The sequence below is a fragment of the Kogia breviceps genome, chromosome 4, assembly GCF_026419965.1.
Source record: "Kogia breviceps isolate mKogBre1 chromosome 4, mKogBre1 haplotype 1, whole genome shotgun sequence".
Taxonomy (NCBI): domain Eukaryota; kingdom Metazoa; phylum Chordata; class Mammalia; order Artiodactyla; family Physeteridae; genus Kogia; species Kogia breviceps.
Genome location: NC_081313.1, coordinates 51,448,808 through 51,467,481, shown reverse-complemented (window position 1 = coordinate 51,467,481; position 18,674 = coordinate 51,448,808). Strand labels below are relative to the sequence as shown.

Sequence of the window (18,674 nt, the reverse complement as noted above, 5' to 3'; positions counted from 1 at the left end):
TAGAGCGCTTGGGCTTCAGTAGTCGTGGTGTGTGGGCTTCAGTAGTTGTGGCTCATGGGCTCTAAAGTGCAGGCTCAGTAGTTGTGGTGCATGGGCTTAGTTGCTCTGCGGCATGTGGGATCTTCCCAGACCAGGGATCAAACCCATGTCCCCTGTGCTACCAGGGAAGTCCCATAGTTGATTTTTTAAAATCAATTTTAATGAGGTATAATTTACATATAATAAAATGCATCCATTATAAGTGTATCGTTCAAAAAGTATTTACAATTTTATCTGTATCTATCTCTCTCTATATATAGATATAGAGATCCATATAAATACCACAACCAAGATGTAGAACATTTCTGTGACTCCAAAACATTCTCTCATTACCCTTTGCAGTCAAGTCCCCCTAGCCTTAGCCTCAGAAAACACTGATCTCTTTTCTGACATATTATTATTTTACTTTTATTTATTCTGGAATTTCACATAAATAGGATCATATGGTATGTACTCTTATATCTGGCTTTTTTTTCATTCATAACATAATGTTTTTGAGATTCATCTATATTGTTGAGTGTATCTGAAGTTCATTCCTTTTTATTGCCAAATAGTATTCCATTGTTTTGATATACCATAATTTATTTATCCACTCACTTGTTGATGGATATTGGGGTCATTGTCAGTCTTCGACTATTATGAATAAAGCTTCTTTGAAAATTCATAGACAAGTTTTGTGTAAGCATATGTTTTTGTTTCTCCTGGATAAAAAGCCTAGGAGTGAAATCACTGGGTCATATGATAAGTACATGTTTAACTTTATAAGAAATTAATTAAATTGTTTTCCAAAGTGATTGTATCATTTATATTTCCACCAGTAATGTAAGAGTTCCAGTTGTTCTACATCCTGTCAGTACTTGGTATTGTCAGTCTTTTTAACTCTACCCATGTAGATATTTTTTTTGTAAAGTGTCTAAACAAATATTTTGCCTACTTTTACATTTTTTCTTTTTATAAAGTTATGAGTTCTTTATATGTTCTAGTTATGTCTTGTTCAAATATATGTTTTATGAATATTTTCTTCTAATCTGTGGCTTATTTCTGTTCTTAATGGTGTCTTTTAATTCTGATGAAATCTAATGTATTAATTTTTTTATGGTTTGTGCTTTCACATCCTATCTTAGAAATTTTGCCTACCCCAAGGTTGCAAAGATTGTCTTCAATGTGTCTTAAAGAAATTATGGGTTTAGCTTTTACATTTAGATATATGGTCCATTTTGAGTTTTTATGTAAGGTATAAAGTAAAGATTGAAATTCAGTTATTTTCACATGGATATTCAATTACTATAGCACCCTTTGTTCAAGAATGTTATTTCCCCCATTGAATTACCTTGACATTTGTGTTAGAGATCAATTACGCATGAATGTATGGATCTATTTCTGTTCCCTCCCATTGTTCCGTATGTCTGTCCTTAAACCAAAACCACACCATGTTGATTAATAGAGATTTCCATTAGGTCTTGAAAATAGGAAACATTAGGTCCTCAAATTTGTTCCTCTTTCTCAAAATTATTTTTGCTTTTCTAGGTCCCTTACATTTCTATATATATTTTAGAATCAGCTTGTCAATTTCTACAAAAAGAGATTATTTGGAATCTATAGATCAATTTGGGGAGAATTGACATCTTAAAAATATTGTCTTCCAATACGTGAAAAGACTTACCTGTATATTTATTTAAGTCTTTACATTTGTTCAGTAATGCTTATTTTTCAGTGTACACATCTTGCGCATACAGATTTTTAAAAAATCTATCACTAAATATTTCATGCTTTTTGATGTTATTGTAAATGATATTGATATTTTAATCTCATATTTGAATTGTCAGTTGTTATACAGCAATTGATTTATTTTTGTGTTGACCTCATGTACTGTGACCTGGTTATACTCATGTATTAGTTCTAATAGTTGCTTTGTACATTTCTTTGGATTTTCAACATAGATTATCATGTGATCCTTCAACGAAGGCAGTTTTACTTCTATCTTTCCAATATTTATGTCTTTTATATCTTTTTTCTTGCCTTATAATAGTGATCAGGACCTTCAGTACAATGTTTAATAGAAGTGAGGAGACTGGACATCCTTTCATTGTTACTTATCTTAAAGGGAAAGAATTCAGTTTTGGGGGGTATTTTGTTTGTTTTTTTTAACGACTTAATATAATGTTAGCTAGAAGATTTATGTAGATGCCCTTTATCAGGTTGAGGAAGTTCCCTTCTGTTTCTAGTTTTGAGAGTTTTCTTCATGAATAGGTTTTGAGGTTTACTGCATGATCATATGTTATTTTTTTTCCCTCCCTTTCCTGTTAATATAGTAAATGCATTGATTGGTTTTCAAATGTTAAATCAATCTAGGATTCTTGGGATAAAAATCACTTTGTCATAAATTTATTATCCTTTGTATATATTGCTAGAATTGATATACTAATATTCTGTTAAGAATATTTGCATCTTTGTTCATGTGGGATATTGGTCTGTAGTCTTTTCTTATAACATCTTTGTTGGTTTTTATATTAGGATAAACCTGTCCTCATAAAGTTGGTTGGGAAATATTCCTTTCTTCTCTGTTTTCTGAAAAAGTCTGGGTAAAATTGGTATTATTTCTTAATGTTTGATAGAATTCAACTGTGAAGCCATCTGGGCTGGAGTTTTCTTTGGAGGAAGTTTTTAATGAAAAATTCAGTTTCTGTAATAGGTGTAAAGTTGTTGAATTCATTGGCATAATTTTGTACATAATATTCCCTTATTCTCTTTGAATGCCTATAGGATCTGTAGTGATGGCTCTTCTCTCATTCCTCACATTGATGATTTGTATCTTCTTTTTCTTGATTGTTCTAATGAGGTGTTTATTAACTTTATTGATCATTTCAAAGAACAAGCTTTTGGTTTAAATGACTTTTCTATTATTTCTCCATTTTTCAGTACATTGATTCCCACTCTTCTCTTTATTTTTTCCTTTTTGCTATTCACTTTGTGTTTAATTTGTTATTTTTCTAGCTTCTCAAGATAGAAACTTAGATTATTGATCTTAAAAATCTTTTTTCTAATATAACATAGGCATTTTGCACTATAAATTTCCCTCTAAGCATTACTTTAGCTTCATCCCATATATTTGATATTGTTTTTTTCCAACACACAATTTAAAATATTTTATTTACCATATGACGCATGGCTTAGAAGGTATTATTCAGTTTCCAAATATTTGGGGGGGGTTCTTAATTCCATTATAGACAAATAAGGTACTTTGTATGATTTTAGTTCTTTTGTTGAGGTTTGTTTTTACGGCCCAGAATATGGCCTCTCTTAGTGAATGTTCCATGTGCACTTGAGAAGAATGTATATTATAGTGGTATTGGGTTTAGTATTCCATAAATGTCGATTAGATTAAATTGGTTGATAGTTTTGTTCAAGTCTTCTACATTTTTATTTATTTTCTGCCTCCTTGTTTCAGCAAATATTGAAAGAATCATGTTGAAATCTCCAACTAGAATTGTGGATTTGTTTATTTCTCCCATTAGTTGTAAGGTTTTGCTTCAGTTATTTTCAGAGTTTGTTGTTAGGTGTATAGATGTTTAAGGTTGTTAGATTTTCTTGATGTATTGAGCATTTTATAATTATCATATGTTCCTCTTTATTTCTGATGATATTCTTTGACCCTCATCTATTTTCACATACTAATCTAGCCACCCAGATTTCTTCTGATTAGCGCTTGCATAGTAAATTCTTTTCCATCCATCCACTTTTCACATGTAGGTGTTTCTGAACTTTAAATATTTTTCTTTTAGACAACATGTAGTTTGACTATGATTTCTTACTGTATCTAACCATCTTTGCTTTTTCAATTACAGTCTCTAAATGGGGGGCTTGCCAAACTTTTTCTGTAAAGGGACAGATGGTAAATATTTTCAGCTTTACAGGCCATGAAGTCTCTATCTCAGCTATTAAGTTCTACTATTGTAGTGTGAAAGCAGATACAGATAATATATAAATAAATGGGTATGACTGTGTTACAATAAACGTTATTTACAAAACAGGTGGTGGGCCATAGTTTGTCAGTTCCATGCCTGGATCATTTATATTTAATGTAATTATTAAAATCATTGGGTTTAAGTCTACCATTGTGCTATTTTTCTATTTGTTCCATATATTTTTCCCTTTATTCTCCTTTTATGTCTTCTTTTAGGTTTATCAAGTGTTTTATAGTATTCCGTTTGGACTCTACTAATGGCTTATTAGCTATACTTCTTTTTTCTATATAATTAGTGGTTGCTCTAGAGTTTACAAAATACATCTTTAATTTATCACAATATACCTTCAAATAATATTATACCATTTATATATAATGCAAGATGCTTATAACAGTTTATTTCCATTGTCTTCTTCCATCCTTTGTGCTATTTTTTAAAAACACATTTTACTTTTTCATATGTTATAAACCCTACAATACATTGTTATTATTTTTGTTTTAAAGAGTCAGTTATCCTTTTTAAAAATTTAAAAATAAGAAAAATTATTTTCTATTTACCTACATATTTATTGTATCTGGCATACTTTCTTTGTGTAGATCTGAGCGTATATATATATATATATATATATATATATATATATCATCCAGTTTTTTCTCATTATATTTGTTTTCCTTTAAAATCCTTGAATATATTTATAATAGCTGTTTGAAAGTTATTTTCTGCTAATTCCATAATTTGTCATTTCTGAGTCTGTTGCTTTTACTTGGCTTTTGTGGTTTGTACCATATCTTCCCCTTTCTTGCCAGTTGTAGTAATTTTTCACTGGATGTTGTACGTTGTGAATATTTTTTTATTGAGAGTTTGGATTTTGTTGTTTTTTCCTTTAAAGAGTGTTAACTAACTTGTTGATGAGCTTGATATCTTTGAGGCTTGTATTTGAGCTTTGTTTAGGTGAGTCCAGAGTAGCCTTAATTCTAGAGCTGCTCAGCCCTACTAAAAAGGCATGATTCTCTGCTGAATGCCCTAGTGGTTGAAACTCTCTGAATTCTTTCTCTAGAAATTTTTCTGCTTGTGGTTATCTAGTTTTTTGGTTTTGTTTCTGTTTCTGTTTGTTTTTTGGTGTGTTTTTTTGGGCCTGGCTTCATGGAATTTTATCCTATGCATACATGGATTGCTATTCAGCAACAGATTCCCTTCTTTTACTCTAATTCTCTGGTTCTGCAAATTCCAAGTATATTAGCCTTCTCAGTTTCTGATCTCTGTCTCCTTAACTCAGTGAGACGACCATCCTCTGCTTGGGTTCTCATGGTCTACACTGACAGAAAGTGCCTCCAGGCAGGAAGCTAGGGAGATTATATGACTCACCTTGTGTTCCTTTGTGCCTGTGTCACAGTCCTGCACAGTCCTGGCCAATGTCTAAAAACAGCTGATTCGTATATTTTGTGACTTTTCTAGTTATTTATAATTGGAGGGCAAGTCCAATACCAGTTATTTCCTCTGCAAAGAAGTGGAAATTCTGTTTATTTGATGTTTAATCCCTTGAGACAGATTTAGACTCTGCAGAGACCCTTATGAAATCTGGTTGAGTTCTTATTCCCCTTAAAATACCACCTCTTTTTCCTTAAATCTTTTAAAAATAAGACTATATCTAGAATGCATCTTTAGGTAGAATACCAGTATCATCAGGCTCTTCTTTCCTTTATTTAGGAAGACTCCTTTATTTTTACACAATAATTTTAGATTCTTTTCTGCATTAGCAAGAATCAAAACAAAAATAAGACATCAGATATTTTCCCTTTGATAATTCTTTGTCCATAATGCCACATCCTCCTCCCTTAGCAAATTCTTATTAAGTCCTTCTTAAATGTTTGGTGTTTTTCTGAACTACATTATGGTACCAGCAAAGGTGAGTTAGGATTCCTTAAGTGAGTAGATGGGAAAATGGAAAGTGAGAGCTTAAATTGAAGGAGAATTCAAAGCTGCTAGAGGTTTTGTTTTTATTTTTGTTTTTAATGTTTCATATGATACAGGCTCAGATGTCCTATATAACCAAGTAATTATGATGTTTCAAATGAGACAGAGAATTATTGTGAGAGTTGAAAATAAAAAATTTTAAATACAAGACAAATTTAAGACTAAACAATCCTTAAATTTGGTTAACATGTTCTTATCTCAAAAGATTAATTAGATTTATTTTTGACAATCAAATGAATTTTATAACATGTGAAGTCAAGAAAGTACAGATATATTTGCCAGGCAGATGGGGGTGGGGGAATGAAAATGGTCTATACTCTTAAATACAAGTGGCAGTGGTCCAGAGAGTCAGAGACTCTCTGCATCATGACCCTTTTAGTCCTGTGGGCCTGCATGTTTATCTGGCCTGATAAAGTTTTTGAAGAAGCTAGCATACTAACAAAAAAATTAACCTGACGTGTTTGTCACTGTCAAAGCGTGATAATCATTGTCAAAATTATCACTCATTTATTGATAGATGTCTTTGTATAGTAGTGCTAATAACCCTTTTTCTACCACATTTTAAAACTTTTTTATATGTTTTTTCCTATAGAGGTTTAAAAAATTATGCATGCATATCTACTAATCTTTTTCTTTATACTTTCTGAGGTTTTGGTCATGCTTAGAAAAGCTTTTCAATACCCCAATATTATTTATTTAAAAGTACTCTTACATTTTCTCCTACCATTTTACGATTTAACTATGTTTACATTTAAATATTTACCCATCTGGCATTTATTCTTTTCTCTCTCTCTCTCTTTTTTTTTAATACATTTATATATTTTATTTAATTTAGTTTTGGCTGTGTTGGGTCTTTGTACTTGTGGCTCATGGGCTCTAGAGCACAGGCTCAGCAGTTGTGGCACACGGGCTCAGTTGCTCCGCAGCATGTGGTATCTTCCCGGACCAGGGCTTGAACCCGTGTCCCCTGCATTGGCAGGTAGACTCAGCCACTGCGCCACCAGGGAAGCCCTCTTTTTTTTTTTTTAATATCTTTATTGGAGTATAATTACTTTACAATGGTGTGTTAGTTTCTGCTTTACAACAAAGTGAATCAGTTTTACATATACATATGTTCCCATATCTCTTCCCTCTTCTGTCTCCCTCCCTATCCCACCCCTCTGTGTAGTCACAAAGCACCGAGCTGATCTCCCTGTGCCATGTGGCTGCTTCCCACTAGCTATCCACCCTACGTTTGGTAGTGTATATATGTCCATGCCACTCTCTCACTTCGTCATAGCTTACCCTTCCCCCTCTCCATATCCTCAAGTCCATGCTCTAGTAGGTCTGTGTTTTATTCCCGTTCTACCCCTAGTCTCTTCATGACATTTTTTTTTCTTAGATTCCATATATATGTGTTAGCATACGGTATTTGTTTTTCTCCTTCTGACTTTCTTCACTCTGTATGACACACTTCAGGTCCATCCACCTCACTACAAATAACTCAGTTCCATTTCTTTTTATGGCTGAGTAATATTCCATTGTTTATATGTGCCACATCTTCTTTATCCATTCAGCTGTTGATGGACACTTAGGTTGCTTCCATGTTCTGGCTATTATAAATACAGCTGCAATGAACATTGTGGTACAAGACTCTTTTAGAATTATGGTTTTCTCAGGGTATATGCCCAGTAGTGGGATTGCTGGGTCGTATGGTAGTTCTATTTGTAGTTTTTTAAGGAACCTCCATACTGTTCTCATAGTGGCTGTATCAATTTACATTACCACCAACAGTGCAAGAGGGTTCCCTTTTCTCCACACCCTCTCCAGCATTTATTGTTTCTAGATTTTTTGATGATGGCCATTCTGACCGGTGTGAGATGATATCTCATTGTAGTTTTTTTGTTTTTTGTTTGTTTGTGTTTGTTTTTGTTTTTTGCGGTACGCGGGCCTCTCATTGCTGTGGCCTTTCCCACTGCGGAGCACAGGCTCCGGACGCGCAGGCTCAGCAGCCATGGCTCACAGGCCTAGCTGCTCTGCGGCATGTGGGATCTTCCCGGACCGCGGCGCAAACCCGAGTCCCCTGCATCGGCAAGTGGACTCTCAACCACTGTGCCACCAGGGAAGCCCCTCATTGTAGTTTTGATTTGCATTTCTCTAATGATTAATGATGTTGAGCATTCTTTCATATGTTTGTTGGCAGTCTGTCTAACTTCTTTGGAGAAATGTCTATTTAGATCTTCTGCCCAGTTTTGGATTGGGTTGTTTGTTTTTTGATATTGAGCTGCATGAGCTGCTTGTAAATTTTGGAGATTAATCCTTTGTCAGTTTCTTCATTTGCAAATATTTTCTCCCATTCTGAGGGTTGTCTTTTGGTCTTGTTTATGGTTTCCTTTGCTGTGCAAAAGCTTTTAAGTTTCATTAGGTCCCATATGTTTATTTTTGTTTTTATTACCATTTCTCTAGGAGGTGGGTCAAAAAGGTTCTTGCTGTGATTTATGTCATAGAGTGTTCTGCCTATGTTTTCCTCTAAGAGTTTAACAGTTTCTGGCCTTACATTTAGGTCTTTAACCCATTTTGAGTTTATTTTTGTGTATGGTGTTAGGGAGTGTTCCAGTTTCATTCTTTCACATGTACCTGTCCAGTTTTCGCAGCACAACTTATTGAAGAGGCTGTCTTTTCTCCACTGTATATTCTTGCCTGCTTTATCAAAGATAAGGTGACCATATGTGTGTGGGTTTATCTCTGGGCTTTCTATCCTGTTCCATTGATCTGTATTTCTCGTTTTGTGCCAGTACCATCCTGTCTTGATTACTGTAGCTTTGTAGTATAGTCTGAACTCAGGGAGCCCGATTCCTCCAGCTCCATTTTTCGTTCTCAAGATTGCTTTGGCTATTCGGGGTCTTTTGTGTTTCCATACAAATTGTGAAATTTTCTATTCTAGTTCTGTGAAAATTACCATTGGTAGTTCGATAGGGATTGCATTGAATCTGTAGATTGCTTTGGGTAGTATAGTCATTTTCACAATGTTGATTCTTCCAATCCAAGAACATGGTATATCTTTCCATCTGTATCGTCTTTAATTTTTTTCATCAGTGTCTTATAATTTTCTGGATACAGATCTTTTGTCTCCTTAGGTAGGTTTATTCCTAGATATTTTATTCTTTTTGTTGCAATGATAAATGGGAGTGTTTTCTTAATTTCACTCTCAGATTTTTCATTAGTGTATAAGAATGCCAGAGATTTCTGTGCATTAATTTTGTATCCTGCTACTTTACCACATTCATTGATTAGCTCTAGTAGTTTTCTGGTAGCATCTTTAGGATTCTGTATGTATAGTATCATGTCATCTGCAAACAATGACAGCTTTACTTCTTCTTTTCTGATTTAGATTCCTTTTATTTCTTTTTCTTCTCTGATTGCTGTGTCTAGAACGTCCAAAACTATGTTGAATAAGAGTGGTGACAGTGGGCAACCTTGTCTTGTTCCTGATCTTAGTGGAAATGGTTTCATTTTTTCACCATTGAGGATGATGTTGGCTGTGGGTTTGTCATACATGGCCTTTATTATGTTGAGGAAAGTTCCCTGTATGCCTACTTTCTGCAGAGTTTTGATCATAAATGGGTGTTGAATTTTGTCAAAAGCTTTCCCTGCATCTATTGAGATGATCATATGGTTTTCCTACTTCAGTTTGTTGATATGGTGTATCACGTTGATTGATTTGTGTATATTGAAGAATCCTTGCATTCCTGGAATAAACCCCACTTGATCATGGTGTATGATCCTTTTAATGTGCTGTTGGATTCTCTTTGGTAGTATTTTGTTGGGGATTTTTGCATCTATGTTCATTAGTGATTTTGGCCCGTAGTTTTCTTTCTTTGTGACGTCTTTGTCTGGTTGTGGTATCAGGGTTATGGTGGCCTCATAGAATGAGTTTAGGAGTGTTCCTCCCTCTTCTAATCTTTTGGAAGAGTTTGAGAAGGATAGGTGTTAGCTCTTCTCTAAATGTTTGATAGAATTTGCCTGTGAAGCCATCTGCTCCTGGGCTTTCGTTTGTTGGAAGATTTTTAATCACAGTTTCAATGTCAGTGCTTGTGATTGGTCTGTTCATATTTTCTATTTCTTCCTGGTTCAGTCTCGGCAGGTTGTGCATTTCTAAGAATTTGTCCATTTCTTCCAAGTTGTCCATTTTATTGGCATACAGTTGCTTGTAGTAATCTCTAATAATCTTTTATTTTTTTTTTGGCGGTATGCGCGCCTCTCACTGTTGTGGCCTCTCCCATTGCGGAGCACAGGCTGCGGACGAGCAGGCTCAGCGGCCATGGCTCACGGGCCCAGCCGCTCCGCGGTATGTGGGATCTTCCCGGACCGGGGCACGAACCCGTGTCCCCTGCATCGGCAGGCGGATTCTCAACCACTGCGCCACCAGGGAAGCCCTCTAATAATCTTTTGTATTTCTGCAGAGTCAGTTGTTATATCTCCTTTTTCATTTCTAATTCTATTGATTTGAGTCTTCTCCCTTTTTTTCTTGATGAGTCTGGCTAATGGTTTATCAATTTTGTTTATCTTCTCAAAGAACCAGCTTTTAGTTTTCTTGATCTTTGCTATCGTTTCCTTCATTTCTTTTTCATTTAGTTTTGGTCTGATCTTTATGATTTCTTTCCTTCAGCTAAATTTGGGGGGTTTTTTTGTTCTTCTTTCTCTAATTGCTTTAGGTGCAAATTTAGGTTGTTTATTCGAGATGTTTCCTGTTTCTTAAGGTAGGATTGTATTGCTATAAACTTCCCTCTTAGAACTGCTTTTGCTGCATCCCATAGGTTTTGGGTCATCATTGTCATTTGTTTCTAAGTATTTTTTTATTTCCTCTGATTTCTTCAGTTATCTCTTCATTATTAAGTAGTGTATTGTTTAGCCTCCATGTGTTTGTATTTTCTACAGATCTTTTCCTGTAATTGATATCTAGTCTCATAGCGTTGTAGTCGGAAAAGATACTTGATACGATTTCAATTTTCTTAAATTTACCAAGGCTAGATTTGTGACCCAAGATATGATCTATCCTGGAGAATGTTCCATGAGCACTTGAGAAAAATGTGTATTCTGTTGTTTTGGAGTGAAATGTCCTATAAATATCAATTAAGTCCATCTTGTTTAATGTGTCATTTAAAGCTTGTGTTTCCTTATTTATTTTCATTTGGAATGATCTGTCCATTGGTGAAAGTGGGGTGTTAAAGTCTCCTACTATGAATGTGTTACTGTCGCTTTCCCCTTTTATGGCTGTTAGTATTTGCCTTATGTATTGAGGTGCTCCTATGTTGGCTACATAAATATTTACAATTGTTAAATCTTCTTCATGGATCGATCCCTTTATCATTATGTAGTGTCCTTTTTTGTCTCTTGTAATAGTCTTTATTTTAAAGTCTCTTTTGTCTGATATGAGAATTGCTACTCCAGCTTTCTTTTGATTTCCATTTGCATAGAATATCTTTTTCCATCCCCTCACTTTCAGTCTGTATGTGTCTCTAGGTCTGAAGTGGGTCTCTTGTAGACAGCATATGTATGGGTCTTGTTTCTGTATCCATTCAGCCAGCCTGTGTCTTTTGGTAGGAGCATTTAATCCATTTACATTTAAGGTAATTATTGATATGTATGTTCCTATTCCCATTTCTTAATTGTTTTGCATTTGTTCTTGTAGGTCTTTTCCTTCTCTTGTGTTTCTTGCCTAGAGAAGTTCCTTTAGCATTTGTTGTAAAGCTGGTTTGGTGGTGCTGAACTCTCTCAGCTTTTGCTTGTCTGTAAAGGTTTTAATATCTCCATCAAATCTGAATGAGATCCTTGCTGGGTAGAGTAATCTTGGTTGTGGGTTGTTCTCCTTCATCACTTTAAATATGTCCTGCCACTTGCTTCTGGCTTGCAGAGTTTTTGCTGAAAGATCAGCTGTTAACCTTATGGGGATTCCCTTGTGTGTTATTTGTTGTGTTTCCCTTGCTGCTTTTAATATGTTTTCTTTGTATTTAATTTTTGACAGTTTGATTAATATGTGTCTTGGTGTGTTTCTCCTTGGATTTATCCAGTATGGGACTCTCTGTGCTTGCTGGACTTGATTAACTATTTCCTTTCCCATATTAGGGAAGTTTTCAACTATAATCTCTTCAAATATTTTCTTAGTTCCTTTCCTTTTCTCTTCTTCTTCTGGGACCCCTGTAATTTGAATGTTGGTGTATTTAATGTTGTCCCAGAGGTCTCTGAGACTGTCCTCAGTTCTTTTCATTCTTTTTTCTTTATTCTGCTCTGCACTAGGTATTTCCACTATTTTGTCTTCCAGGTCACTTATCCGTTCTTCTGCCTCAGTTATTCTGCTGTTGATCCCATCTAGAGTATTTTTAATTTCATTTATTGTGTTGCTCATCGTTGCTTGCTTCCTCTTTAGTTTTTCTAGGTCCTTGTTAAATGTTTCTTGCGTTTTGTCTATTCTATTTCCAAGATTTTGGGTCATCTTTACTATCATTATTCTGAATTCTTTTTCAGGTAGACTGCCTATTTCCTCTTCATTTCTTAGGTCTGGTGGGTTTTTACCTTGCTCCTTCATCTGCTGTGTATTTTTCTGTCTTTTCATTTTGCTTATCTTACTGTGTTTGGGGTCTCCTTTTTGCAGGCTGCAGGTTCGTAGTTCCTGTTGATTTTGGTGTCTGTCCCGAGTGGCTAAGGTTGGTTCAGTGGGTTGAGTAGGCTTCCTGGTTGAGGGGACTAGTGCCTGTGTTCTGGTGGATGAGGCTGGATCTTGTCTTTCTGGTGGGCAGGTCCACGTCTGGTGGTGTGTTTTGGGGTGTCTGTAGCCTTATTATCATTTTAGGCAGCCTCTCTGCTGATGGATGGGGCTGTGGTCCTGTCTTGCTAGTTGTATGGCATAGGGTGTCCAGCACTGTAGCTTGGTTGGTGGTCGTTGAGTGAAGCTGGGTCTTGGTTTTGAGATGGAGATCTCTGGGAGATTTTCGCCATTTGATATTACGTGGAGCTGGGAGGTTTCTTGTGCACCAGTGTCCTGAAGTTGGTTCTCCCACTTCAGAGACACAGCCCTGACAGCTGGCTGGAGCACTAAGAGCCTGTCATCCACACGGCTCAGAATAAAAGGGAGAAAAAATAGAAAGGAAAGAAAGAAAGAAAGGAAGGAAGGAAGAAAGAAAGGAAGGAAGAAAGGGAGGAAGAGAGGAAGGAAGGAAGAAAGAAAGGAAGGAAGGAAGAAGGAAAGAAAGGAGAGAAAATAAAGTAGGATAAAATAAAGTTATTAAAATAAAAAAATAATTATTAAGAAGAAAAAATTTTTTAAAGTAAAAAAAAAACTGGGATGATTAGAACCCTAGGACAAATGGTGAAAGCAAAGCTATACAGACAAAATCTCACACAGCAGCACATACATACACACTCACAAAAAGAGAAAAAGTGGAAAAAAATAATATATCTTGCTCCCAAAGTCCTCAACTTGGGATGATTCGCTGTCTATTCAGGTTTTCCACAGATGCAGGGTACTTCAGGTTGATTGTGGAGCTTTAATCCGCTGCTTCTGAGGCTGCTAGGAGAGACCTCCCCCTCTCCTCTTTGTTCGCACGGCTCCTGGGGTTCAGCTTTGGACTTGGCCCCACCTCTGTGCCTAGGTCGCCCGAGGGCGTCTGCTGTTCGCTCAGACAGGACAGAGTTAAACGAGAAGCTGATTCAGGGACTCTGGCTCACTCAGGCCTGGGGGAGGGAGGGGTACAGATGCCGGGCGAGCCTGCGGCAGCAGAGGCCAGCATAACTTTGCACCAGCCTGAGGCGCGCCGTGCGTTCTCCCGGGGAAGTTGTCCCTGGATCCCGGGACCCTGGCAGTGGCGGGCTGCACAGGCTCCCGGGAGGGGCGGTGTGGAGAGTGACCTGTGCTCACACACAGGCTTCTTGGTGGCGGCAGCAGCAGCTTTAGTGTCTCATGCCCATCTCTGCTGTCCACGCCCGTATCTGGAGCTCCCTTACGTGGTGCGCTTAATCCCCTCTCCTCTCGCACCAGGAAACAACGAGGCAAGAAAAAGTCTCTTATCTCTTCGGCAGCTCCGCGCCTGTCTCTGGAGCTCCTTTAAGCGGTGTGCTTAATCCCCTCTCCTCACGCCCCAGGAAGGAAAGAGAGAAGAAAAGGTCTCTTGCCTCTTCGGCAGCTCCAGACTTCTCCCGGACTCCCTTCCGGCCAGCCATGGTGCACTAGCCCCTTCAGGCTGTTTTCACGCAGCCAACCCCAGTCCTCTCCCGGCTTCCGACTGAAGCCCGAGCCTCAGCTCCCAGCCCCCGCCTACCCCAGCGGGTGAGCAGACAAGCCTCTCGGACTGGTGAGTGCTGGTCGGCACTGATCCTCTGCGGGAATCTCTCGGCTCTGCCCTCCGCACCCCTGTGGCTGTGCTCTCCTCCACGGCTCTGAAGCTTCCCCCTCCGCCACCCGCAGTCTCCGCCCGGGAAGGGGCTTCTAGTGTGTGGAAACCTTTCCTCCTTCACAGCTCCCTCCCACTGGTGCAGGTCCCGTCCCTATTCTTTTGTCTCTGTTTATTCTTTTTTCTTTTGCCCTACCCAGGTACGTGGGGAGTTTCTTGCCTTTGGGGAGGTCTGAGGTCTTCTGCCAGCGTTCGGTGGGTGTTCTATAGGAGCAGTTCCACGTGTAGATGTATTTCTGATGTATCTGTGGGGAGGAAGGTGATCTCTGTGTCTTACTCTTCCGCCATCTTCTCTCTCGAGAACTCTCTCTTTTTTTTAAACTTTGTTTTTATTGAGGTAAGATTCAAATAACATAGAAATCAAACATTTTTGAAGTGAACAGCATACTGGTATTTAGTACATTCCAAAATATTTTCATCACCCCAAAAGGAACCCGGTGTCCATTAAGCAGTTACTTCCCATTCCCCAGCCCCTGCCAACCACCAATCTGCTGTTTGTCCCTATAGATTTACCTTTTCTAGATATTTCTTATGAATAGATGCATAGAGTATGTGACCTTTTATGTCTAGCCTCTTCCACTAAGTGTAATTTTTTTTTTAGTCTCATCCTCATTGAAGCATGTACAGTTCTTCATTCTTTTTTAGGGCTGAATGTTATTCCATTGTATTGTATATACCCCAGTTTGTTTATCCAGTCATCCACCGATGGACATTTGGTTGTTTCTACCTTTGGCTATTGGGAATAGTGCTACTATGAACATGTGTGTACGTATATTTGTTTGATATCTATTTTCACTTCTTTTGGTTATATATCTAGGAATGGAGTTGTGGTATCTATTCTTATATAAGAATGAGACAAATTCAGCATTTTTATTTATTTATTTATTTATTTATTTATTTTGCCAAAAAGCTAGTCTTTTGTGTTAGTTCCATTTCTTGTTATCTTTCCTTTACTAATTTAGGGTGCTTCCTTTGTTATATATTAATTCCCATATGTACTTTTGTTTATTTCTTAACTGTCCATTTTGTTCTATTGTTCTGTCCATCTGTGTGCCATACCACAAGTTGTTCCCACCCCATATTTGTATAATTACTGTTTTAATATTTGGACAGGAAAATTTGCTCCCTAACCCCACCTCCATCCCCAGTTATTCCTTTAGTCATAATTTCCCTTGCTAGTTCCACGTTTTTATTCCTGTAGATAAGCCTTTCATTCCTTTCTATCAATAACATTATAAATACTTAATATCTTCTTGACATTCACATGGAAATTACTGTTTTAATTTGTGCTTAAGAAAATGGTCAAGAATCCCATCTCTACATCCAGCACAGCAACAGTACCCCTTGGTTGAGTTTGCAACAGACTAATGTCATCCAAAAAGATCTGTCTAGTTTCTGAGTGCTGTGGTGTTGTGGTGTTGTAGGATCCTATCTCATAGTCACCCAGCCTCTGCTTAAGCTCAGTGGGTCTGGATCAGAAAAGTGCCCATCTCTTGGGCCCCTTAGAAAACTGTATTCTGTTAAATATCTCCATGACTACTCCTGACTGCCATGCTAATTTGTTATTGTTTGTGATAACTGTGCCCACCTCCATTCTAATGGTTACTCCATGCCTCCTGGCCTCTAGTATGTTGGAATCATGCCCATTGCTGTCTGCGAGCCCAGTTCTGTAATGACAGTTCCAAGCTTAAAGACAAAAGAGGGGCTTCCCTGGTGGCGCAGTGGTTGAGAGTCCAACTGCCGATGCAGAGGACAAGGGTTCGTGCCCCGGTCCGGGAAGATCCCACATGCCGCGGAGCGGCTAGGCCCGTGAGCCATGGCAGGCTGAGCCTGCATGTCCAGAGCCTGTGTTCCACAACGGGAGAGGCCACAACAGTGAGAGGCCCGTGTACCACAAAAAAAAAAAAAAAAAGAGAGAGAGAGAAGAGTGTCTCAGTGATGCTGGTGCCTGTCTCACCAGCACATTCTTTTTTTTTTTTTTTTAATTTATTTCTGTATTTATTTTTGGCTGTGTTGGGTGTTCGTTGCTGTGCACTGGCTTCCTCTAGTTGCGGTGAGCTGGGGCTACTCTTCATTGTGGTGCGGGGCCAATTCTAATATGCTATTAGATTGCTATAATATGTTATTAGATACATATCTGGAGCGCAGGCTTAGCAGTTGTGGCACATGAGCTCAGCAGTTGTGCCTCGTGGGCCCTAGAGCGCAGGCTCAGCAGCTGTGGCGCATGGGCTTAGTTGCTCCACGGCATGTGAGATCTTCCCGGGCCGGGGCTCAGGCCTGTGTCCCTTGCATTGGCAGGCAGATTCTTGACCACTGCACCACCAAGGAAGCCCCAGCACATTCTTTATTGTTCTAATAAATGGAAGGTCTTTCAGGCCCTTGTGTAGAATGTAGTCAGCTGATAGGGTTTTTGCCTTATATACTATATTCACTTTAGAATGTCCACTTCTGTGAACTTTTGATCCCTTCCTCTTCTCCCTGCTTCCACCTCCTGCTGATAAGTGCTACCAGTCCCTGCAGCACCACAGTGCTCTCTACAACCATTTGGGAATTTTTATTGAAAGTCACTAAATCTATGGCTTAATACAGGCAAAATTGAGTCTTTATAAGAACAGGTTATTTCTCTCCACTTGTTTAGATCATTCTTGATGATTTTTATTAAAATTTCATAATTTACTCCACTAAGGGTTTGCCTGCCTTTTGATAGAATTATTCCTAAGTATTTTTATATTTTTTGTTGCCACTGAGAATGTCCTTATTTAAAACTGCTTTATAACTGCTCTTCCTGATGTAGTAATATAACTGACTTTCATATATTGATATTTGTATCAAAACTTGCGAAACTTTCTTGTTAAATGTCTTATTTTTCTATAATTTATCTTAGATTTTTTACATTAATATGAAAATTATGTCATCTGCAAAAAAAAAAAAAAAATGAGTCTTTTGGCTCTTCTTTTCCTTCCTTATTGCCTTTATTTCTTTTTTTCCTACTCTGTTACACTAGCTAGATCCCACAGTCAATGGTTGAATAGAAGTGATGGTAACAGGCATCCTTAACTTTTTCCTGATCTTAAAGAAAATGCCATCAACATTACATCTTTAGGTTTGATGTTTACTATACATTTTTGTTTGAGTGGTTTTGTTTGCCTTTTATAAAATTTATAAAGTTTCATGCTTTCCTAGTTTACGAAAATTTCTTTTAAATCATATACGAATATTGAACTTTTTAAAATGCTTTTTCTGCATCTGTTAAGGTAATCATCTGCCTTTCTTCCTTTAATAATATGAAAAAGTATATTAATTGATTTTCTATTATTAAACCAGCATTGCAATCCTGGGATAAGCTTACCTTCTGATGTATTACCTTCTATATTACTTTATGCCAATTGCTAATATTTTATTTAATTACTTACATTTTGCATGTTTGTTCAAGAGTGCTGTTGTTGCATAATTTTTATTTATTTGACTGGCCAGGTTTGAACATGAAAATGCTGGACTCATAAAATGAGATTGGACGTATTATCTTTCTCTATCCTCTTGGAAGAATTTTGTGAAAAACTGAAATTATTTTTTCCTTGAATGTGTGGTAGAACTACTCTGTACAAAGTTGTCTGAATCTGATATTTTCTTGTGGGAAAACTTTTATTGACTTTGAATCATCTAATATACATTTTTTGGTATTTTCTGAGACACTAATTCACTGGCAGGTGAATCATAGTACTTCTACTTTACCAAATTATATAGCATCATTATCTATGAAGAAGAATGTACTTACTGAATTTCTACCAACAGTGGCTGGAGATTACCAAATATTTCTGTTTCTGTGGTAGAATTCCTGGCACCTCATCAGAAATCACTTCACAATGTATATCTAAGTAACAAAAAATAAATCGTTGGTGTTGTCTGTAAAAAAAAAAAAAAGATTCCCGTCTCGAAATGGAAATAGATATTCATTGTACACTTCAGTGCAATTATTAATGAGTGACATTGCGGTAAATGAAGTTTCACATTTTTAGGTAGACAGTGATTTTTTTGTTTTTTTTTTTAGCTTTAAAATCTGAAGGGGATGATTACTATATTAATGGTGCCTGGACAATTGACTGGCCTAGGAAGTTTGATGTTGCTGGGACAGCTTTTCACTATAAGAGGCCAACCGATGAACCAGAATCCTTAGAAGCTTTAGGTCCCACCTCAGAAAATCTCATTGTCATGGTAAATATGCCTTTGCCGCTTCATTTCTAATCTTTGTAATCTGCCCTGTGAAGTAGGA

The 18,674-nt window shown here is 37.2% G+C and overlaps 1 protein-coding gene across 3 annotated transcripts in view; it reads left to right on the top strand.

The window, feature by feature from the left end:
• The window catches only part of ADAMTS6 (ADAM metallopeptidase with thrombospondin type 1 motif 6), a 301,915-nt gene that overhangs the window by 233,826 nt on the left and 49,415 nt on the right, over positions 1-18,674 (top strand). For all 3 annotated transcript variants that reach the window (XM_067031055.1, XM_059062283.2, XM_067031054.1), the window contains one exon: positions 18,453-18,616. In XM_067031055.1, the coding sequence (XP_066887156.1) occupies positions 18,453-18,616 (164 nt within the window). The remainder of the gene's footprint in view (positions 1-18,452; positions 18,617-18,674) is intronic.